General features: G+C 38.7%; 2 protein-coding genes and 1 long non-coding RNA gene across 15 annotated transcripts; 2 read left to right on the top strand and 1 right to left on the bottom strand.

Annotated features, from left to right (window-relative positions):
• The first annotated feature begins 12,049 nt into the window (after positions 1–12,049).
• LOC116415768 lies at positions 12,050–17,166 on the top strand. 11 transcript variants are annotated; one of them, XR_004344509.1, is made up of 9 exons: positions 12,712–12,856; positions 12,990–13,039; positions 13,098–13,183; positions 13,293–13,449; positions 14,782–14,867; positions 14,934–15,084; positions 15,191–15,298; positions 15,373–15,557; positions 16,670–17,166. It is a non-coding gene; the product is annotated as an uncharacterized LOC116415768 (long non-coding RNA). The 11 variants fall into 11 exon arrangements; XR_004344511.1 differs by having other exon boundaries at positions 15,373–15,511; XR_004226340.2 differs by having other exon boundaries at positions 14,834–14,867.
• Positions 17,167–17,431: 265 nt separating this feature from the next.
• On the top strand, positions 17,432–21,453 carry LOC100119967 (trypsin-3). 3 transcript variants are annotated; one of them, XM_016981453.3, is made up of 6 exons: positions 17,434–17,563; positions 18,011–18,060; positions 18,131–18,216; positions 18,920–19,070; positions 19,173–19,280; positions 19,361–21,453. In XM_016981453.3, the coding sequence occupies exons 1-6, from the start codon at positions 17,509–17,511 to the stop codon at positions 19,658–19,660; spliced, it is 750 nt and encodes a 249-aa protein (XP_016836942.1). In that variant the 5' UTR covers positions 17,434–17,508; the 3' UTR covers positions 19,661–21,453. The 3 variants fall into 3 exon arrangements, with proteins under 3 accessions (XP_031776802.1, XP_016836942.1, XP_016836941.1); XM_016981452.3 differs by having other exon boundaries at positions 17,436–17,563; positions 18,911–19,070; XM_031920942.1 differs by lacking the exon at positions 18,131–18,216 and having other exon boundaries at positions 17,432–17,563.
• On the bottom strand, positions 19,663–23,213 carry LOC103317074. The gene is made up of 17 exons (XM_031921011.1): positions 23,093–23,213; positions 22,861–23,007; positions 22,703–22,786; positions 22,427–22,617; positions 22,145–22,321; positions 21,964–22,074; positions 21,655–21,799; positions 21,473–21,566; positions 21,343–21,409; positions 21,044–21,235; positions 20,890–20,978; positions 20,750–20,814; positions 20,589–20,640; positions 20,439–20,518; positions 20,252–20,361; positions 20,029–20,175; positions 19,663–19,959 (listed from the first exon to the last, which is right to left on the bottom strand). The coding sequence occupies exons 1-17, from the start codon at positions 23,211–23,213 to the stop codon at positions 19,807–19,809; spliced, it is 2,025 nt and encodes a 674-aa protein (XP_031776871.1). The 3' UTR covers positions 19,663–19,806.
• Between the last annotated feature and the right edge of the window lie 822 nt (positions 23,214–24,035).

Consider the following 24,035-nt stretch of genomic DNA (forward strand, 5'->3'; position numbering starts at 1 on the left):
GGAAAATCTGACGAGACTAAAAATATCTACATACCATACGTGCCCATGAAGAATAATAAGACCAAAGGATACTTCATTGAAAAAGCGCAAAAACATCCGATTTCACTGGTATATCCGTATCATGGCTGTTGGATATATTTTATCGATATTTTATCTTCATAGTGGAAAATGCAGTCTATCTTTGTTATTCGAATCCATATTTACGAATTACCGAGTAATGTTAATAAATGTCACAGAGATCGTTCGGATTTTAGACGACACAAACATCCGGCAATGTATCAAGAGAATAAAAATAATTCTTCCTTAACTCTGTATTTTTACATTTCCCTCCAGACTCCTGCTAAATCCACAAACACCTGCATCCTTGCGGAAAACGAAGAAGCGACCCACATACCCAGTATTGATATTGATAAACCGAGGTCACGCTTGTTCCAATTTTTCCCGATCGAGTTCGTCTGCTCGTCTGACCGGAAATTCATTTCGGACGCCACCAGAATAGAAAGTCGTCCCCTTCCGAACCAAGCGAAATATAGATTCTCACGCGCGCGAAGGTCGGAATCATTAAATCGGTCATAAATTTCCGATTCCGCTCAGAAAGCCTGCCGATGCTTTCCAGAAGCTTTTGCAATTCAGAGAACGATCCAGTACAGAACGCAGACTATGTACCTTCGGTATAAACACGCTCACAGTTCGTTTGCAGAGTAGCTCGCGACGCAGCCTGCCAATTGATTCGAGAGAGCGGTTTAGTGGCTTCGGAATAGTGACACGTGGCCGTAGAGAGAGAGAGAGAGAGAGAGAGAGAGAGAGAGAGAGAGAGAGAGAGAGCTCAGAGCATTGTGCCGGCGGCGGATGCGATCAATGTCAAGGAGCATTAAAACGTGCGCGCCGTCCTTATCCGTCGCGTGTCTCTTGCAGCCCCTGCGCGCACACGTTGCGTATATAATCCCTCGACTGATTCCAGCTAGTCTCTGCGCTTCTTTTTTTTCGAGTCTGTCTGCTCTTTTGAGGGTGGCATATCACAGTGCTCGTTTCGCGAGAGCTTGCATGATTGATTTCCGACCATGCACAGGCTAATGGACGTGTCATTTACATGGTTTCAGATCGTTTGCTCTGCCGCAGATAACGAACAGTTGCGCTGTATAGCTTTCGTTTCGTTCCGTACTCGCAAGCTTCGATAAAACACTTCACGGCTCGATAATAATCCAGAGCGGTGAATCAAAGCGCGAACTTTCAAATCAGCAGTCTGCGCGCGAATTCTAGCATAGCGCACTTAATAATTCAAGTTAGTTGCCGCTTTACATCGCGGGCGCGTCTTGAAGTGCCTCGAATTCGCGGCGTAATTAACTGCCTGAAATGATTTCTATGCACTTGTGGCTTCGCATAAGCGATCGCGCATATATATATATATATATATATATATATATATGTATATAGAGCACTACGTGCAATGTGCATTAATTGGCAGTAGAGACAAAAGCGGGTGAAACGGTGCGTGACTAACACTAACATACTTCGCGCGTTGATAATTTCCATCAACACTATATTCCCACCGCTCGAGCGTTAATAATGCGCAAAACCATGCTCACGGTAAGTTACATTGTGTGTCCTCTCGGCGGAAAAGTTTTTAATGAAAAATTCCATTGACGCCGCCGCCGCCGCATGTGGCGCGTCGAACTACGCGTACCATGTATAGGAGCCGTATTAAATGAACTGCGTGCCCTGCAGTATAGCTGTGCGTTCATAGAGAAGGTTAACCCGCGAGGCTTGTTTATTTTCCATTTTATTTTTCAATCAATCGCTGAGCAATAAACAGCGCTTGATTTTCTCCAAAAGTTTCTCGAAAACAATAATACCCCCGTAGAAGCAATTTCCAGCCGTCAAAAGTTCAGAACGCGCCTCTCATTCAAAAAAAACTTCTCATACAAACTTCCTCCCGCAAGTATAGAAGAAAGAGAAGGCGCTCCCTCAGATTTCTCATTAATCGCAGTTGCCCTCCTCGCAAGGAAGTGTACACCGTCGGCCTGTGTACACAGCGTCTTAAGGGAGCCATTATGAGGCGCAGCAGCCGCGTTATATTAGTAACGGGCCTCTCTCTTAGGCTGCAAACACACGGCGCTCGAAAGTGCGCGCAGCACGTTTGCTCGTAAAGCCCCCGTAGCTGCGGCGTCTAGCACAATGGCTCGCTCGACCGGCATTGTGCCTTCTCCTCCTCTCTGCATACGTTGCTCTCCATACGCGTGTGCGCGATGGAATACACTGCGCTCGCGCGTGTATATAGCCGCAGCCTAGGCTGTAATACGTCAGGAGGCTTTAGTAGTCACGCGGTGAGAGGGAGGGAAAGCGTTTATATCAGTCCTCGAGAAATTACACCAATTATCCTGAGGCCCGACGTTGAACTGGCATTGCTGCTTCTGGCTTTGAGGGGCGAGGGAGCCACCACGACGACGGGCTGATGGCCACGACGCAGCAGGCGCAGCTAGGCTATATATACGGTGACGAGGGAGCTTGCTCACGGGGAATGTCACTTTTGAGGCGCGAGACGAAACGCGGCTTCTCGTTGTTTTGGATTTTCCGGCTTTTGTGCGAGAGTATAGGCTACAAGTGGTGCGAAGCTTCGGGGTTGAAAACTCGCGCGCGTCTGAATACAGCGTCATCTACTACTCGCTCATAAAGCACACGCAAGGTAAATCGCCTAACGAGACTCGGCTCGATTCGCCTGAATAAATGGAACACACTGCGAGCTCCTTACTGAGCCTTTGTGACGATACAGCTGCACGGCGCACATAAGGAAGTCCGAATTTACTCTACCTACTTACTTCTGTGTATCTCGGGTCGCCTACTTCCAGGCGACCTTAACTTTCCTCCGGAGCTGCAGCGTGTGTACCCACTCGAATTCCGTCTAAAAATACTCTCCCTATACAGAAGCGCACTTCCACACATGCTCTCCGCGAAATAATTCACCGAGAGGCTGTCCCAATTTCCGAGAGGTAAAGCTCATTCAAAATCCATATCTCGAGAGCGATAACGCCCGCGAGAGGATTCAGCCGCGGGCATCGAGCTCCTTTTGAACTCCCGTGGCGTAAAAAAAAGAGAGCAACGGGGGAAGAAAAAACTCGCGGCAGAAGGCAAACTCCGTCGAAAGGGGCGGTCGGATTAATAAAACGGCTCTCTCTCTCTCTCTCTCTCTCTCTCTCTCTCTCTCTCACACACACTCTCTTACCTACGCTCTCTTTTTACGGGATGAATTCGAGGCCGGCGCGCGCGACTTATATATCGCCGGCTTTCGCGAAACTTTCTCGATTAAAAATTTCTTCCCCGAGCAGTTCGAAGCCGACTCTACTCTGACAAGTTTCGCACTCGTAATATACGTCGTACGGCAGAGAGAGAGAGTGAGAGAGAGAGAGAGAGAGAGAGAGAGAGAGAGAGAGAGATATGAGTATGTGTGTGTATGTGTGTGTGTGTGTGTGAAAGCGCGGGAGAGAGGAAAAACTAGGTCGCAGTGGAGCAGAGGGAAGAGTATATTGAACCGAGAGTGGAATGGATGAATTTTTAACGAATTTCCACTTCTCGTATTAAAATACGCCGAGTTGTGTACTTGTACACTCAGAAGAGGCGGGTATCGTTAACTTTTTAAATGTTCAAACAAATATCGATAATTGGATTCCTTACGAATGTGCGTGTAGTCGAGTTTGTTTACTGATATGCGTTACGAAGTTTACTTCATATATTTAAAAATCTCACTAAGGTTCGCAACGTCGTGAGCTTCGAGCGCCAAGTTTCGAATTCACCGCGAAATACTAAATTCCGATGCACGTAAGTTCTTGAAAAAGTAATGGAAGTAGATGCGTCGGGAACGGCGTGTAAAAATAGCGAAATTTTCACTCGGCAATAATCAAACATCTCTTTTGCAACATCACGTTCCACTCACTTTTCAGTCTTCGCTTTGGTCGTCGTTGAAAAACTTTTTAATTAAAAGCTCGAGCAAACAATGAGCGCCTCGTCGGAAATTCACAAAGAAATAATGCCCTAAAGAATCAGAGTCCCCGTCTATGTATAATAGTCTATAAGTAATCCGAGTAATCGCATTAAAAGTGGTATCGCCTAATGGAACATGATGCGGACGAGGAGATCGCGTCGTCGCGGCCGGGAAATTCGGCGCACAGGGAACTACTTAAGTTATAGTCGCCCGGCGAGTAATACTTTAATTTCCTTCACGTTTAATCTGCTTATATGATTTATGCCCACTTTGGGGCCAGAGCGAGCGAGCTGAACAAAATCGTTACGTAGCCGAAGCGCATGTACCCGTGATTTTCCTTTGATCAGCTGTGCGCATCTTTACGGCTCCGCGTCTACTACTGGCTGAAATTATATGATCTTTACCAAAGACCCTAGCTCTATTTATGCTTCGTCTTCGCTGAATGAGTTTAATTTGGTTTACGTTTTACTTAATTAATTCGGCTCGAATAAATGTAGAATAAAGCGAATGATCGGACCAAGATACTTTAATTTAAAGTAAAAGTATATAATACTTCCAAGAAGCCTGCGCTAATTACGATCAAATTATCGCCACCAGTCCTCCTCACCGAATCCCGAGAAAATGAACGTTTCCAGCATTCAAAACACTTGCGCGCCGCTTCTCCGCCGCAAGCTTGTTTGACTTATCTTAAATTACCGGCAGTCGAAAACATCGTGTCAGACACGCCGCGCGCAGGAGTCCTTCCTCTCTCTCGCGAGAACAAATTTTGTTCGACCCTCTCTCCCGAGAACTTTCTCAGCGCATCAAAATCGTACGTGCTGTACTTCCTCTGTTTGGTTTACAGCTACTACTGGCGTCGGCTGAAGCGCCAGACGTCGGGCGTTGACAAGTCGTCAAAGACGCGTCTCGCCTCTGTTTCGTAGAAGCCGAGTCTCTTTCCGGTGAGTCTGCGCTGCGGATATATTGAAAAAATAAATTTTTCGTAATTATTTAATTGAGCTTGTCTCTCTGGCGCGTGCGGAGGCTGTGTGTATTTTCGAGGCTGGGTAAACAAATTGAATGGAAAGTGTTTCGGAGAAGAATTAAAGCGTTTGGCGGGAAGTTTTGGTTGCTTTTGTGAGTGTAAGAGTGAAACAGGAATGAAATTATTAAATTTATCGATGCAGATTTATTATACGATGGAAATAATCACAACACGCGTGTAAACGATCTTCACCCATCGGCGGCTATATTTAAAGGATATAACGAGACCTTTATGTCATATGCGCACATGTGCATACAAACTCAGCGTTGTCCTCACGCTTTTTTTACCTGCACCACACGGGTCCTTTTCGGCTTTTTCTAACAGCCCGCAAGGGCTTCACACGTTTCTCGCTCTGTCAACGGAGGAAACTCAATACTTTTGGCGCGAGGCGAAAACCTGGGAAATTTAAGAAGCGAGAGAAAAAGCGCAAAGAGCGCGTGCGCGTGCATCCTTCGTTATTTTTATCCCCGTCGCGCGCGGTGTGACATTAGAGACAGAAATTTTTCGAATGATGAGTCTACATACGCGCATGAGATGTTTCCCGTCGTTTGTTTTACACGCGATGGTTTGACGAGAGGACAGAAATATTATTCCGGGTGAGATGCTTTGACCCTGAATTTAGCTAGATTAACTTTTTACTTTTAGCAGTTTGCTTCGTATGGAATTTTAGAAGAATAGAGGCAATGTTATGTGGAAGAAAAAATGTAGTTTTTCGCTTGTATTATACTCCGCGAGTATCACCTGAAAATATAAAGGTTCGCGATTATCCCTGGTAGAAACCGACGGCTTTAAAGAACGTACCTCGCGTATAGCCGTAATATTCCCCCGAGGGATCGTTACGGTATTTCTTACTTTTTTATAGCATGTTTTTATAGCTTTTTAAAGCTTGTCGTTCGCCATGCTGGAATCAATCATTTTCAAATAAGCTTAATGGGGGAAAAGAAATAGCTTTATTTTAGGCTGTAAAAACAGCTTTTACGCCCGTACTCTGAATAATTACATTTTACCACTAGCACATGCGAAGAAACTTTTTCATTGAAATAAACAGTTAACGGAACCTATTTTAAAACTCTCACCTCCCAAAAAAGAAATAAAATAAAATAAACCTCGACTCACCCCTTTTTTCGATACAAGCATATTGCCACCCAGCTGAGCGCTGACCACCAATTTAAATTCCCCGGCGAAACATTAAATCAATACTTTCTCCGATAATTACCATCGCCCCTACTTCGAACGAGAAAAAAAAATCCTCCGCCAAAAGCGCGCATCGAGCAGTAGCATGAAATTTCACTCGTCCATACCGAAATAAAAGAAGCTCGCATCGATCGCCCGGATAAATAACTCGTCGTGTATACACCGGACGTATATACAGCCGTTAAAACGTCCGAAACAAAGCTGAGGCATGTACACACGCTTCGCGGAGAAAAAAATCTCGCGAAAAATGCGGCAATTAACGAGGAAAAATAAAGAGTCCCTCGCGTTTACTCCGAGTTGAGATTTATCGGGCGGAAAGGTTATATCGGGTAATTTCTGGCCGGTATGTATACGTATATAGCAGTGCCGAGCGCGACTTCGTATCGATCCGCGGCGTAATTCTCGCGAATCTCGGCGTCGTCGCGAGCGAGAGAGGTATGGTAGGCATACGCGCCTGGTGCGCTAGTCGCAATCAATATGGCATCCTACTTATCTTGCTTCCGGCTCTACGCTGTTTTCTCTCTGCGCGGTCTGCGGTCGATCGTTGATCTACGTATACGGGGGTCTCGTTGTATTTTGGACGATAACTTTTAATTGGTTCGTTCGTTGCTTGGAGAAGGAATAAGATGCGCTCTTTGAGTGTTTACATGTGGGGAGTTTGCGTTCTTTTGTTTCGTAGCAGGTATTGTATCGAGAAAGTTGAGATTTTAACTAATTTTAATATCTCTTATGTGCATTTCGATAAATCACTTACTTTTATTCGTTGATTATACATCGAAACTCTATCCACCCCGAATAATTATTTCACGTTATCATCTACATCGAGACCATTCGTAGCTCGCACACACTGCAAGTAACGAGCGTATATAATTCTTACGAAATTAATTGGATCCCGCGTAGTCATCGAATGATCAATACAATTCTGCAAATACTAATTGAGTTTGGCATAGAATTTTAATGAGAGCCGCGGCGTTATGAATATATATTAATTCGAAAATGTAATTATCAAATGCGCGCGCGGGAGTATAATATATGCGCGGGCGCCGAATTTCTGCGACTGGCATGATAACGTCTGTCCGTCATTACCAAAGCCCCGTTGGCCTAATTCAAGTCGTGCACCCCAACGCATGAATTTAATTATTACACAAATGTAATAATTAACCGAACTGGTCTCTTGCAGCGCTGCTTAATTTTTATCCTAATGATATGTATTCCGAATGCGACTGACAACCCATTGTTACATACGTTTACAGATAATTATAATGTGATATGCGCATTGTTCGATGAAGTATATAGCGAATTTCTTAATGAAGAAAGCGAGTTAAAGTATGTCGTGCGAGTAGCTTAAGTGAAATGCAATTTTAAATCAAAGCGAAACGAGCTTAACTATATTCGTCAAGTTTTAAGTGGGTTTTAAAAAATAACGAGATAAAGTAACCGTAAAGTAAGGTGTAGGCAAGCAGCAGGAAATTCCTTTTAAAACTCAAGATTGTTCAAAATAAAAATAATACCTTTCGAATCCAGAAAAAGAACTCTTTCCCCTCTACATTTTTCGCTGCAGAGCAGAGACGAACCGCTGGCCTTTTTTCCACATGTAAACGTATTACACGGGCTCGCGCTCGAAAATGCTTCGTAGGTGAACTCCCTCTTCTCTCTCTCTCTCTCTCTCTCTCTCTCTCTCTCTCTCTCTCTCTCTCTCCCTCCCCGCAAAGTACGGCCGAAGAGGCAAACTCTCTCTCTCTCTCTCTCTCTCTCTCTCTCCCCTCGGCGGGATGCATTAACGCGCAATTTCCATAAATTTTCGGAAATGCGCCGCGTCCCTCTCGCACTCGTTACACGGCCGCCCCGCGCGCGCGTTGGGAATTTTATCGACCTGCAGTAGCAGCAGCAGCGGAAGCTCTCTGCTATACCGCTGGCTATACGTACATGCATACAGCCGGAGGTCTAGGCACGCGTGCGAGTTTGCAGTCGCCGGCAAATGAATCGTTTGTTGCGAAAGATAGGGACTACTACCTGACGCTTAACCATCCGTCCTCTCTCCCGAGGTGGGAACTGCCGCTTCTTCGCTCGCGGACGCTCTGGGCAGTGGCTGGCAGAAGAGAAGTCGCTGCTGCGAGGAAGGCTTACACCTGGGAATATCATAGTTTGGGGAAATTTAATCGTCGCCCGCAGAGTGAATTTGCCGGTTGGAAGCAATTAAACGCGGAATCATTGAAGGGGTGGAAATTACCGAGTGTACAAATGGCCTGTGTGCCCTGGCTGACCTGTATCTACTTTGGATGCATAGATGATTCGCACGTCGGGTCAGCTGTATCGATTCGAACCTGTTTCGGTCGTCGCTGCAGATGACCAGTTTTATTAACGAGATTCGATATAAGAATCGCCGGCCTCTCGCTATTCGATTATCGAGGAGCTTTTATTTATCCCGCAGTGAACACGCGTACGGAACGCATGAATTCATCACACCAGTCGTATAATCCCCGTAATCGAATAAAACTCCGGTTCTATTCGCACACAAAAGCACGCATCATCCCTGGAACGGCAGCTCCGATATATTCATAATAAATACAATGAGAGAGGCGGAAATAAATTGGCGGAAAAAGTGTGGAGGAGCCGTTGTATAAACAGAGATGCTATCGCGCGTCATTCAATAAAAGCGAAGCCCTAATAATCCATTCCCCGACGATGGATTGCCATTCTTCAAACATTTCGCGCTTGCGGAAGAAAAATCCTTCCGCGGCGAGTGAGGGAGAGAAATATAGAATCGCATAAGGCAGAAATCTCTTATCGCATACAAATGTAGTCGGTTTATCGCCTCATCCCCGTCCGAGCGGACGGCCGTCACTTCATATTCATAAACGTCCGGTCGATCCCCTGATGGAAAGTCGTTCAAATACTCTCTTTCTTTCTTTCTTCCATTCTTGTTTGACTTGGCTTCCTGCGCGCTTTTTCTCCTCGTTGTCTTATGCCCGTAGGATTTTCAGTCTGAATTAACTTTTACCTCCGACGATATTTCCCATAGACTCAGCGAGGACAAATTACTTTCGAGCGATAAACTTCATTCGCGTATCCATAAAGTGGCGTTATACCGCCGAAGAGATCGGCCATAACTTAAACTCATGCAAAATACGCTTCGACGGCGCAACAAATAATTTTCGCTTCTCCGATTTTTCAAGCCCTCAAGCCATGGCATTTTTCTCCCCAGCAGCATTTTGTTTACGTTTTCTCGCTCCCGTTCCCCTCATTTTTTATACTCTCCTCTCTGCGAACCGCACTCCGTCATTGCCTAGTCGTCGCTTCTCTCGGCCCTTCGGGCGATTGGCTCTTCTCTCTCTGCGATCGATCACACCGGTCGCTCTTTCTCTTTCTCTCGCGCAGTGTGTATAAAGCGAGCCTTATTTCTCTCTCATCGACTGGCGACTCCAACAAGTGTTCGAAACTTCCAGGGGACGAAGACAGACGCCTGAAGCCAAGACAAACAAGAAGAGGCTGCTGCGGGAAGAAGATGAACCGTAGGGATGAGCATATATACAGGACGTAGTTTAGCGGCGATGTATATAAGCGTCTGGACGGTTGAGGCTTTGACGTTTGAAGTTCGCACAATGAGATGTGCGTCAGTTTAAATTCGCGCCTTTATGCTGGACGTAGTGTGCGTACACAGGTGCGTTTGAGAATGATGAGCTGCTGAGTTCTTCTGGCTATGTTTGTCTGGAACTTTGGACGCAAGCGCGAAGGGTTGAAATGCGGAGTTGCTGCGTTATGGGTGTTTAATTTGTCTTTAAACCGAGTATAATGCTAACAGTTTGAAAATTGCACGATTTTATATTGACTATAGGCATAACGTGGATATCGTCACTGACCAGGCTCATTAATATTCGAGTCTTAATTAACGTCAGCGAGCTGCCCTAATTCATCGGATAATGATTAGGTACACCCGCGTTTACATGTTTTACCTTGGCAAATAATCGAAGGTCGATCGCTGCAGATAAGCCATAACCGCGTTTTATGTTTGTTCTCGCAATCCAGGGGATTCGATAAGCGGGACTATATGCAACGTGGTCGCGAACAAAACGTCGGTAAATATTAGATTCGGCGTATCGCGTACAACGGCACAATTTCAAACCCTTTCGAGCGTTATTTTCATGCGAAAAGCTGCATAGAGAACTGGAAAGTTTGGCAAGTTACACCGTGAGTAGTTAGCGCAGCTTTATGCATCGCTTAGTGTTAGGCGGAGATTATTAAGCCAACAGGAAAGTTAAAGCAAACGAGAAAGGCGCATAGTCGAAGCGAGACGCGTAAGATTCGTGTTTAAGTTGGCGGTACAATATATAACGATTTCGAAGCGGATACCGATCGAGTAGTAGGTCAAACTCCTGCATCCCACGATGAGGCAATATTGAGATAATCAAGCTTGTACATAAACGAAATACCCTAAAAATTATAAAAACGTCCCCCAACAATCGATACCAACTCGATCACAGCGAGAGCGTATATCCATACAGCATCCCGAACAATTCCACGCTCGTCACATCATCGCGAAAGCTCCACATATACACCTCCCCCGACGACAAGACGTCTACTCCATCTACCCGCCAGCAATTGGTATACAGCGCTACGTACGTACGTGTGCAGTTGCAGCCGCTGCGCAGCGGTTTCGCGATCGTCGCACGTACGAGCTGCCTCCGGGTCTGGTACACACGCGCTGCATACCCGAAGAAAGCTCTCTCTCTCTCGCTCTCTCTCTCTCTCTCTCTCTCTCTCTCGCTTCATGTCGCGCAGCGAGTCACGTAGCAGTACGTCGCAGCGAGAGAATCGACTGTTTAAGACCGGCGCGTCGTTTAAGTCCGCGTCGGCTGTACAGCGCCGTTTTCGCGGATATTTGAGAATTTTGCCTCCAGGGGTTATACGCCGCCGCGCGATGCTTGCTTGGCTGTGTGTGCGTATGTGTGGAAAGGGTCAATTGCAATGCGGGACTCGTAAGCAGCATGCCGCCAAGGAGAGTATAGCGAACAGATGCGCGGCACGATCTCGAGTCCGATGTATTGCGTTTGCTAATCCCCCGACATGGCTGACAGTATAATACACCGCTTTGCAAACACACCGGTGTACCCCACACCCCCTCGCCGAGTAGTGCTGCGGAGAGTCACCCCTCGGCGTACTTGTGCTTCTCGGATGCGTTATTCGCCGGGTATTTCGTCGAGGTATGAGTTTTTCCATCTCCGAGATGTTTTCGTTGGGATTCGCTCTGGGATTGTGATGGAGGTGTTGTTGGCCAAGCTGTGCGATATTTTTGTGAGCTTATAACAGAAATACTTTCTTGTCTTCTAGAGAAGATCCAATATATGAGGGAAATTTATTCACCAATAAAAGTTTCCACTTAGTGCATTAGGTACAGGCTAATGAATTGAGAAATCACATATTAAGGATGAATACAAATACTGAACGCACCCTATATCCAAACGAATATCCCAACCCTTTTCATAACAAACCAAGTCATTACGATGATCCACTTTATCAATCAAAAATCCGCAACCCCTCGCGTCTGGGCTACTCACTCTTTCTCCGCCTATCCCCAGATTCTCCCGATATTTATCCGAACGATCTCGCGTTGCCAGAAAGCGTTCCGATATCCCAGTTTCGCTCATTGTCTCGACCAGCCGCCTCGCAACTTGCTCTGTTTTCCCCGCTTGACGGACGTTGCATAGAGAGCTGCAATGTAGGTGGATACATAATTACATAGAGAGAGAGAGAGAGAGAGAGAGAGAGAGAGAGAGAGAGAGAGAGAGAGAGAGAGAGAGAGAGAGAGAACCACTGAGCAGCCCGTATGTCGGTTGCTGCTGCTGGTACTACGTGCAGCCCCTGCGCGAGTCCGTGTTTGACTTCCCAATCATCGGCCCCCGAGGCCCTCACCGCTATCCGTTTGTACGTAACGAGGGAAATATCGCAGGGGAATATCGAAATTCTCCGACGTAATCAATTCCAATGGCATCGAGAGCCGCGATCCCGGCTACCGTGTGTTAGTCTTTTCGCGAAACGTTGTATAGTATATGTGAATTATGTGCGTAGAAGACCGAGAAAGTGGTGAGAAGATGCAGACTTGTAGATCGCTTGATGGATTAAGTCGTGATGGAATCTAAGATTTATAAAAAAAAATATCAGTAAGATTCACTTTTTATTTACTTTATGAAGATTCTTATTAGCTTAAAGACAATAAAGATTCTCTGTCAGCTGAATTTATCGACCAACATATATAATTATAATGGTTAGATAATATTTTTGACACATTTACACTATTCACTTCACGTGAATTCACTCATAAATAAGGATTAGATAACAAGTTGTTTAATTTTACACAAAAAATAAAAACACATCGGATAAATTTAATGTAACTCAAGCATAGTTTTACTGCAGAGCCCGAAGTGTTGTATAACTTTTGATCTTTAATTCTTATAAAGACGGCAGATAACGTTTGCGTCATTATCACTTATCACGTTGCACGTAAAAATTAAACCAGTATTATGCCGAACATAGCGGACTGTCAAGAAATTAGTCTTATGAGAATCAGTTTTTAGTAAAGTTCTTCATCATCGTTTTCGTGACTTTGAAAATGAAATTGAGTTTGATCTTCTTTGTTATAATTAACGTTTTTTGCATTGATATTGGTGAGTTCTTGTACACGTTTACGCAAATGATATTGACAGAATAGAATATGATATTCTGAGCCTTTGTAATTTAATATGAGTACACAATTGTGAATATGTAATTTTTCATAAATAAATCATATTATTAATGTAGAATCGATTTCTAATGGAACGTTTGTTACTATAAAGGAAGCGCCATTTTATGTAAGTCATTATTTTACTTTAAAATTATTGCAGATTCGTGTTAACGTATATTTATTAGGTTTCCATAATAATAGGCAACAAAGAATTTTGTGGTGGGTCAATAATTTCGGACTATTGGATAGTATAAGCAGCTCACTATTTTCTGTACGTTTAAAAAAAAAAGATTATTTTTAATATTCATTCGTAAGATATGCTATTTTATTTATAAAATAACAAAAAATATGACTAAAATTTAACGATTTTCTGATTTTAGGGACTTTGAAAACCAAGATGTAACAATCCGATCCGATTCGAGTACTAATTTGACCTTCGGAAAAAAACATAAAATTGAAAAAGTCATTACATCTGAAGATTATAATATACTGGATTTTTCTAAAACAACCGGAACGCATGATATTAGTCTAATAAAAGTAAGTTTCCTGTATTACACAGTGAATAACTTTGATCATTATGGAATGATAAACTTAACTAATTTATGAACTCACAGTTAAAAAAGCCAATCGTTTTCGATGAATTTCAACAACGGATTGTTGTTGAAATTCATCGAAGTAATCATATATGGTTTAGGAATTCAGGGTGCAAGTACTAACATTTATTTACAATTCGACGTTTAAAAATAGGTGCTTATAAGTTATATATAATATTTAACAGCCAACTCGTACTGAACCATTTGTATTAAAAATGGTAGAAATCGATATTATTGCACCAGAAGTATGTAGCACAAATATGGCATCGCTAACCTACGTGACTGATGACGTATTCTGCGCTGGAAATGACATGACCAATGCAAACGCTTGCAGTGGAGATTCAGGTGGCCCAGTTGTAATTGACGGGAAACTAGCAGGAATTGTTAGCCAAGAATATATATCCATGCAATGCTCTTTTCAGTGGAGCACCAGGATTCCATACCAGAGTTCATAAACACTATGATTGGATTATAAAGCATACGGGTTTAAAGTATTAAGAATTTAAAAAATCTTAAGTGTATATTTAAACGAGATTTTGCTACGTGAGCTCGTTCAGCATAAGTATGCTGTTTTAGAAATAATCGAACAGTACGTAAAAGAAGCTTTTGAATTTTTAATTTTTGTAGAGCGATCTTCTGATGTAAATAAATGTATTTCATAACGCTTGTATTCAATGTGAGTGTATAGTTTTCAAATGATTGCTTTCTTGGTAAGTCATAAAAAATTAATTTTACCCAATGTTGACGGCTGGCAATGTTTACAATTAGCATTTTTATAGTGATAGATAAATCCTGGTAACTTAAATTAACTAGCTGTCAATGGAGCTGAATGATAAATTCACTACTTTACCCTGTGCTCCCCTGGTAGCTTCCGATTATCTTTGCGCCATTATTATTATCAGCTCCTCGTTCAAATTTATTTCAGTATTATGCCGAAGTAGCAGACTGTGAAGAACTAAACTTGTCTCATAAGAATAAGTTTGTGTTAAATTTTTAATAATTTTTTTCCATCATATTTATAATGAAGTTGAATTGTATCTTACTCATAATATTTAATACATTTTACATACAAGTGGGTAAGCTTAGCGATGCAAACCATGAATCTTAATAAGTACACACACATCTTAAAATCCAATCTTATTTCATAAACAGAATCAATCTACAATGGCAGTTTTGTTTCCGTTAAAGAAGCACCTTTTTATGTAAAAAATAAATGCATACAAACGAATCATATACAAACACATTGGTTCCCATCTTTTTACATACTTTTTTCCAGATTTCTATGACAATTTTTGACTCAGAGTTTTGTGGGGGATCTATTATTTCAGAGTATTGGATAGTATCAGCAGCTCACTGTTTCAGGTAAAATTTTTATATAGATATACAAAATCATTAGACATAAAACTTAAATAACTCTATAAATTTTAGCAACTTCAGAGACGATTTAGTACGAATTCGATCCAGTTCTAGTACTACTGCTGTAAAAGGAAGAAAACACAAAATTGAAAAGGTACTCATACCTGAAAATTTCAACATACCGGATTCTAGAAAAGGAACACATGATATCAGTCTTATAAAAGTAAGCATTTCTCATCATGAAAAAAAATACATTTTATCCTAGGTGCTAATATTTTCACCATCTTGAAAAAGTCATGATAAAACTTATGTACTAATTTTTCTTGCAGCTATAAAAGCCAATTATATTTGATGAATTTCAACAACCGATACAAATTTCTCGAAATCCACCAAGAGACAATGACAAGGCAACCATATATGGTTTAGGCCATCAGGGTGTAAGTAATAACTATTTTTCTGCAATTGAATTTCTAGAAGTAGTTGTTTATAAATTGTTCGTAATAATAAACAGACGACTCGTACGGACACGTTAGTTCTCAAAATGGTAGAACTCAATATTATCAGTAAAAAAGATTGTGAACAAGTATGGCACGAGACAGACGATGTATTTTGTACTGAGGATGGCATTACGAGCACAAACGCTTGTAAAGGTGAAACGGTCACGACTTATCTCGGTCCTGTAGTAATTAAATTTATGTAAGAATACAAAATCGATTGATTTTACTATCTGAAAAGTCGCGAACATTTACTAATCTCCGTCGTGATTCTGACAACAGATTAAATAGAAAGATTTAAAATTTTTATAATAATTCTCAATTATGATAGTTCAGGTCCGGGATACCAAGTAGTGGAGGGTTATCGCAATAAAGAGATTTTTGTTCTTTATAACAAAAATAAATATATTAAAATAAATAAATAATAGAATATTGCGTATATCTTGCATATATTCTAAGTATCACAAAAATTAAATGGGTAAATCCGCTTTGATTTTTACAAACAAAAATAAACAGATACGCGTTTAAGTTGCGTAATCTGATTTGAATCGTATTGTTACAAGAAGAGATTTTATGCAGATATGCTTAAATTTGCGTTATCTGATCGTATTCGAAATTTTACAAGTTTAAATTAGGTAACGAAATTTTTCTAAATTATTTTGACAAGAATTAGAATTTTTCTAAGTGTAGGACTGATACGCTTTATGATGCGATATCGTACTTAACGAAATTTGTATAAGTGTAGAAATATTTGAAAATATTCTTTTACCTGCTCAAGGCATAAGTTGCTCAAGAGCAGGGGCTAGGCGCTTTAGTTGCGCTGGCGCTAGAGTTGCGCTTCGGCTAGTCAGCTCATACTGGCCGTGCGGGTCCTTTTATAAGCTTCGGAGCGAGCGGGGATCGTACCGCCGAAAATGTTATCACATTCACACTTTCACACAGACATTCACACCTATGTACAAAACCCATTCATACAAATAATTTATAATATGCGCGCGCTACGCCGCCGCCGTCACTTCTCCTTCTCTTGCGCCACTACGCTCGCCGCTTCTGTATACACACACACACACACACACATATATATATATATATATATATATATATATAGATAGATAGATAGATAGATATATGGTGTGTTGCGCGCTCTCCCTCTTCTTTCAGTGTTGCTGCTACTGCCGCTCGCTGGCTCGTGGCGCTGCTGAAGTTGCGCTGTCAGCTGTAGCGCGGGCTCATCCTAATTGAAAATGGGGGAGCGCGATACTCGCGTAAAATCTAAAAATGTATTCAATATATTTTAGTTTTTATTATGTATAGTTTTTTGCGGAGCTTGTACGGGGTGTTACAAAGGAGACTCTGGAGGCCCAGTGGTGATTGACGGCAAGCTAGCAGGAGTTGTTAGCCAGGGATTCTCATGCAAAATTTCTAACAGGGGATCACCAGGATTTCATACCAAAGTTCATAAACAGTATGATTGGATTAGGAAAAAAAGGGTATAAAATATTGAAGACACCTTATAAAAAAGTGCTTCATAAAAGTAGATTTGCTTAATAAAAGTTAGATTATTGAATAGGAATTCTTAAACACTTAAAGGTACCTCTACCTAAAGTCCTGACTTCATCACAAAGGTTGTGTTTTTTTTTATTCTGGTGAAAATAAATTTGTAAATTAATTTATTTGGGGCCGCAGTAGCACCCTAATGACAAGTATGCCTTGTTACAACATAAATATGAAGACTATTATGTACTCGGTGTAATAACGTTGTATGTTCATTCAAGATTATGCACGAAATAAATATATATATCAAAACAAAATGCGTGGTTTATTTTTGTAATTAGATATACTTTATTTTTAAATTAATTGCCTTCATGTTCAATGTCTCGTCTTTAAACATGTGTTAAGCTTTAAAAGCAAAAGCTTTTTGAAGCCTAATATGAAACAAATGTTTCAGTACATGATATGATTGGTCAAAGTTCCTGTGATTACTTTAAATCTTTCACTTTTTATAAGCAGTAGATTAGGCTTACGTCGACACCACTTATCGCTATATGATTTCGTAAAAATCGAATCAGTATTATACTGAAATAGCAAGAAGCACTGCAGCTTAGTATTATAATCCTCCGTTGCGCGTGAATATTTGTTATACAAGTTTTACTATGATTTGGAATTATTCTTTTTTTTTTCTATTCAGTACGATGTGCATCGGAGTAGGTGAGTAATTTTATAATACATATCCAATCAATAGTGTAATTTAAAATAAAAAATAACTGCTGTTTTGAACGGAGACTAGAGTCAGTGATATATGGCGAGTGCAAATGAAATCGTAATACATCCAGAATAAATGTGTCTAAATAAAAATTATCTTCATCTGTAAGCCAAGTCTGATGGTCTTGTCGTACTTTTTATTGACTGAAAATTAAAACAAATATCTTAGTTTCAATTATACATCTCTAGCATCAACAGCACTGTCATCTACTGTATAAATCATAGGAGCTATTTAGTGTTTAGTTCCATCGACTATGAAGCATTTTGCTAACTTATGCCAATCAGTCAGCCTCTAAGGCCTAAATTTTAAATCCACTCAATTTCTTGAAGAGCGAATTCAATATATTATTTAAAAAAAAAACTTATTATAATGCAGTCCAATAATTTTCTCAGAATCGATTTCGAACGGTACTTTCATCTCAATTAAAGATGCGCCATTTTTTGTAAGTAATTTATTTACATTGGTTATATTTTAAATAATCATAAGAACGTTTTTACCAACATTATTTTTAGGTTACTATATTTCCAAATAATATTTTTGCGTGTGGTGGTGCCATTATTTCAGAATATTGGGTCGTTACAGCAGCTCACTGTTTTGAGTAAGTTTTTGTTGTAAATATTTTGGTAAACAGCTTGTAACTGTTGAAAAGTTCTACGCTTATTTTGGCGACCGACGCACAGACCTGCGAGCAATGGTCATGCGGATAAGCCACAGTGCGTCACCCGACAAGGGGTGTTCGTGACTGTAGGGTCGGTACGTGGTCCTTAAGAGTCAGGAAACTTGAGAGTTTTCTTTATAATTTAAAGGGCTTGAGATCGTTTCAAATGAATGTGTCTTTTCGAACGTTTTTTTCGAACAAGCGAAGAAGATTGATCGGCAGAGTAATGACAATTGAAGATCGCTCGTTGCCCGGCGAACTAAACATGTAAGGAAAAGAGAGATGCTTGCGAGAAGCCATTGAGTACAGTCGAATTTTCTGAGAAATAAAGCATTCATTTACAAAGCTAAGTTTTTCTGGCGTATCATTTCACACAGCTTTTGTCTATTTTTCTAGACTCACAAGCTGTTGGCTAAATTTGTTATTAAAACTTCACACCTTAATAATTTTGTATTGCACATACCGAATCTTCGTAGTTCCAACCTTAAATAGACATAAAAGTAGCTTTGCCGACTAACGGGCAATGAATAGTGGGCTATTCAAAGCAAAAAAGCCCACTTTACGCCCTTGATACATAATTAGTATGGTATAATAAATCAAAGAGCTTTTTTTTTAATTTAATAATATACAACAGTTTTTATAGAGCCTATGGGACTATTGTTCTCACAATTCACACTGGTTCGAGTACTAAACCTACAGAAGGAAATTACGATGCCGATAAAGTAATATTCCATAAAGATTATATACCAGACTCATTTAAAGGAACAGAAAGAAATGATATTTGTCTAATTAAAGTAAGTATACTAGGTGAAAAACGAACTATTAATAGATATTTAAGAACTCCACACACATTTCTATGGGTACAATATAATATAATCTACTGTCCATATTCGTAGTTGAGTAAACCAATTGAATTCAATGAATTCCAACAACCAATAAAAATCGCGAAAGATCCTCTAAAAGGTGGCGACAGGGCAATCACGTATGGTTTAGGAAAACAAGGTGTGAGTAGTATTCGCTTCCGACGAGAAATTCAGTAATAATTAAAAGTTAAATTAACTAATACCAACTGATGATTTGACAGAAAACTCGTACTGAAACATTGGTTCTTAAAAAAATGGAATCAGATATCATGAATCAAGAAGACTGCCGATCAAAATATATGAGTTATCTACAAAGCGATGTCTTCTGCCTTGGTGAGGATGGTTTTACTATTCCATGTTCAGGAGACTCGGGAGGCCCAATTGTGGTTGATGGAAAGCTGGCGGGTGTAGTTAGTCGTGGAGAATTATGTATACACAGAAACTCGAACACATTAAGCACTCACGTTAGAGTTCACAAACACTATGATTGGATTATCAAACATACAGGAATAAAATACTAAGATTTAGAAAAAATAATCATTTTTGTTCGCCAGAAATTTTGAACATCTATTTATATACGTTATTATATTATTTTTTAAAACAATTGATTTGGTATTTGAAAATTATTGCTCGCTTACAAATAGAGATAAGATAGTAATTTTTACACTTAGATTAAAAATACATTTTTACTCAAGCGATCAAATGCTGCAGACTTTGGGCACTTTACGATGCTATTTTTACATTTACGGAAAGCTGTGTAGAATGTTTCATCGTGGAGAACAATTGAATTTATCGTATCTTTCTCCATATAGCAATGTGCCTAAAATATGTGCATCAAAATTATTTAAAAATCTATCGTTTTTAATATATTAATCGCAGATATATTTACCTTTATATATTCCAAATGAAAGAACTGCCGAATATGATACAAGCCAAGCTTAGGAAAAAGTGGTAAATCATTTTTACTAGGCCGCAGGGCCGTATGGGCAATTTGAAATCCATATACGTTTGACATTGCTTCAATAAATTGTTTTTTCTAAAATTTTTAAGTAAAAAAACTAAATATTTGTCCATGTAAAGTTCAATTTTTAAATTTATAATGATATGCATACGTTATCTTTGTGAACACCAGGAATAACGCATCGCATTTTATCAAGAGAATAATCTGGATGTGCACTTAAATGACTCTTCAAAGTATTATGATTATATCTACGCAGTGAATCTAGAAATATTTTTTTACAGCATGATAAAGTAGTTTGAATGAGTATTGCACACTAAAGTGTATACAATTATACTTACAATCTTCCAATTTGTTTTCATTTAATAAAGCATATAAAACGCTAGCAATTTGAACACCGTATCTCCCATAAATGATTTCTCTATATGGATCAAAGTCATAATTATGAATGTTGTTCTTACGAATAAAATATTTCAATAAATAGTACGTACCGTTTCGTTATATGATGATTGAATTCAAGACTAGTAAAATACACATTTATTGCTAAAAAATTTTGTATAGTGAAAATTGTTGTTAAATGCAGAAATCTATATTGAATACTTGAGAAATATGCATATATTTATTATGGTTGGCTAAAATTTCGTATACTTACTGAAACGATTAGCTGGTTGTACTAAATCTATAATACTGAACGGTAGGTATGCTTTAAAATGTATACTACAAAATTTAAATAATGTTATTAGTTTCAAAAAATATGTAATATGATTATAAGAAAATCAATTAAAAACTCACGATTTATGTTTTAACATCGAAAGATCTTTTTGTTTCATTATTTTCCGGTATCTAACAATATCACTAAAATAACTTCCCTCGATATCATACTAGAAACAACAAGAAAAATTAGAGCTTGGCTTTGTATATTATATATTACGAAAAAAAAACTTACACCCTTATAAAATTGTTCCACCATTCTTGCAAAGTAGACATCAGGTTTATACACGTATGCAGTAATCGTATCCAATTCCGATTTTAAATATGTTTCATTACTATACGAGAGTGCAATCGATTCTTCGATTTCACTGATAAAGGTACGAATAATCTTGTTTGTTAGTTGATGGAATTCAGAATTCGGTTGCTTCTATAGAAAAAAATTATTTGTCAGTAATTTTAAAATTTTTCGCTTTTTATAATATATTTTGAAATGATAGCCATAATATGTAGACATGACGAATATAGCATACAAACCTTGTATTCTTTTAAGATCCCATGCGAAAAACCGTATAATTTTGTGTTATGTAAACAAAACTCTGATCTGCAATACAATTAAAATAATACACGATGAGATCCATATTTATACATTGCATCGTTTAATTACCTATACTTATCCGATACAAGTTTTAACTTGGTGGCTAAATTCCAATCGATGTATTTTATGTTTTCAGCTATTGCTTTAACAACGATTGAAGTTGCTAAGAAGAGAGAAAAAGACAAAATATCACTTTTTCGTATTGACATCAAGATCTTTTCTATATTTACAAAATATATATTTATGCATACCTATGACTTCATTTGATGTTTCAAAGAATATATCGAAAAGTTTTGAAAAGTACATTTTGTTCTTGACAAGAATAGGTGTTTTATAATCAATATTATCTACTTCCACTTCATTAAAAGTTGTAGCGAGATAACGGAACCAATCTATCTGTAAATATATTGTGGATATTTTTATCTCAATATTCATTTGAGGGAATTCTACAAACATTATTCATTTGTATTTCAATTTATAAGTTTCAAATAATAATAATTTAAAATATATTTTATTATTTAAAATAATGATTTGTTTCAAAATTTTAAAAAATAACTTACTCTTGTAACACTACTTCTTTCGTATGTTTTGATAAAGTCATTGTACCAAGCGCCAATGGTTGTCACCTTGCTACCATTGTCTGTGAAATCGGTAGTTGAATTGAAGATTACCTAGGTATTCATTAACAAATATGTATCTTTATTCTTCTTTGAAATATTTAATATAAAGAATTTGTGTTACCTCCGTTACAGATTGCACTAGTTTTTGTACATTTTTTAATTTATCAGATGTAACATAACGATGCAATAGTTCGTCAATATCTGATCTATTAAATTTATCGTACTTTGTGGAAAACTCTTCGATTAGTTTCAATGCTTCATGAATGTCTGCATAAGAGTCAAACGTAGGTGGCTCTAACTGAAATATTTTAAATTGAATTAATTTTGTAAACCATCGATTCGGTTACAATAACAAAATGCATATATTTTAATTAATTTAAATCGAGTGACATCAAGATTTTACCATTATTATGTTTTGATCAACGTTTCTAGGATTAGGAATGACTCTGATATTAAAAAAAGCATGCCCGAAACCTTCATTATACAATTTTTGATCGACAATTCCCCATATGAAGCCATGAGAAGCATTGTTATACATCTCTTTTAAGAATTTTAACTTTTCCTGCGTCCTGAAATGTTTCGCTTGTTCGTCACCTATAATTTGATGAGATGTGATTACGAAAAATATATAACATTTTAATTAATAGCGGTTTGCTGCGACTATGTTTTATATTTTTACCGTAGTTCATGCATAGTTTATAAAGCTCCCTTTCTTTTTCAATTGGTTTAAATTTGTCCATGTATGAATCATCATTTATTGAGTCTAAATTATAAATATTTTTGTTATTTTGTTAAGCAAAATATTGTATCTCAAAATATTTTATATAAAAATCTTACATTCGACACGCTCAATCAATGTTTTATATTGGGCTTTCATGAAATTTTCGCTAAATATTCCAAGTTCATTCTTTACTTGGCAAGTAAAAGAATAAACATCTTTACATACATCTTTAGATGTGTCGACATGATTTACAATGTGATCATCTGTAAATTGAAGTAAAATAAGATTATTTACCATATTTATTTTATTATAAATCTATCTCTTTATAATATAAACAAAAATACGTACATAAATATTTACAGTCATAATCGCTTGAACATCCTGTTGATATTTCATTTGTTTCAATATCTGCCGCGGTGTGAACCGCATAAGTAAGCAGAAATACCCTATAATAAATGTCATAAAACATTTTCAAATCGAATTTAAAAATTATGGTGGTATATATATATATTTTTTTTATTCTTAAACTATACTATTTTAAACGCTGCATTAACATGAAAAGTCTACTTACAGAAACCCGTAATGCATCTTCGCGGTACTTTCACAAAAATTCAACTGTCGACTAAATCGAGAAAATAGTATTATTCTGTTCAAATTATAACGAAATATCTCTGCTCCAATTAGAAGGATTTCGATAATGAAAGATAAAACGATTTACCGGAAATAATTTACCGAAATTGAGGAAATTAAATGTGACGTGATTAACGTTCTGTGATAAAACTATTGTTTTTAAGTCATAAAAGCCATAAGATTGTATAATTTAGGATAATAAAAGTCAAATATCTATATAGATCTCTATTTATGGAAATACACTTATATGCAGATGGTTTCATATTTACTGCAGAATATCGTCGCAGGTTCATGGTTTAGAGCTAAAATTAAAATCATGCAACGCATCTTAGCGTCTTCGTAGTGGCAGCGTTTATCGCTTTTCTTTTCATTTAACAAGACCAAGTACCGGCAGTCTTAGAACAAAAAACCGTACATTGTTCTTGATAAAACCCCAAGAGTTCACCATCTCTTTCTCCTTAGTTCTCCTGTACCTTTTCTAGTTTCTCTTCATTGTTCACTCCCTCGCTTCTGCCTCTTTCACATTTTTGTATAGACCGTTCTACTACATCTTTTGTCTTTTTCGTTTGTTCTACTTGAATATGCTCTTGTTCTTTTCTATTTTAAAAAGCGTTTCTGTGTCTATTATGATTGCTGGTACAGTTAAAAGTTTTTGTGTCAT

Source organism: Nasonia vitripennis, chromosome 1 (genome assembly GCF_009193385.2).
Source record: "Nasonia vitripennis strain AsymCx chromosome 1, Nvit_psr_1.1, whole genome shotgun sequence".
Classification (NCBI taxonomy): Eukaryota; Metazoa; Arthropoda; class Insecta; order Hymenoptera; family Pteromalidae; genus Nasonia; species Nasonia vitripennis.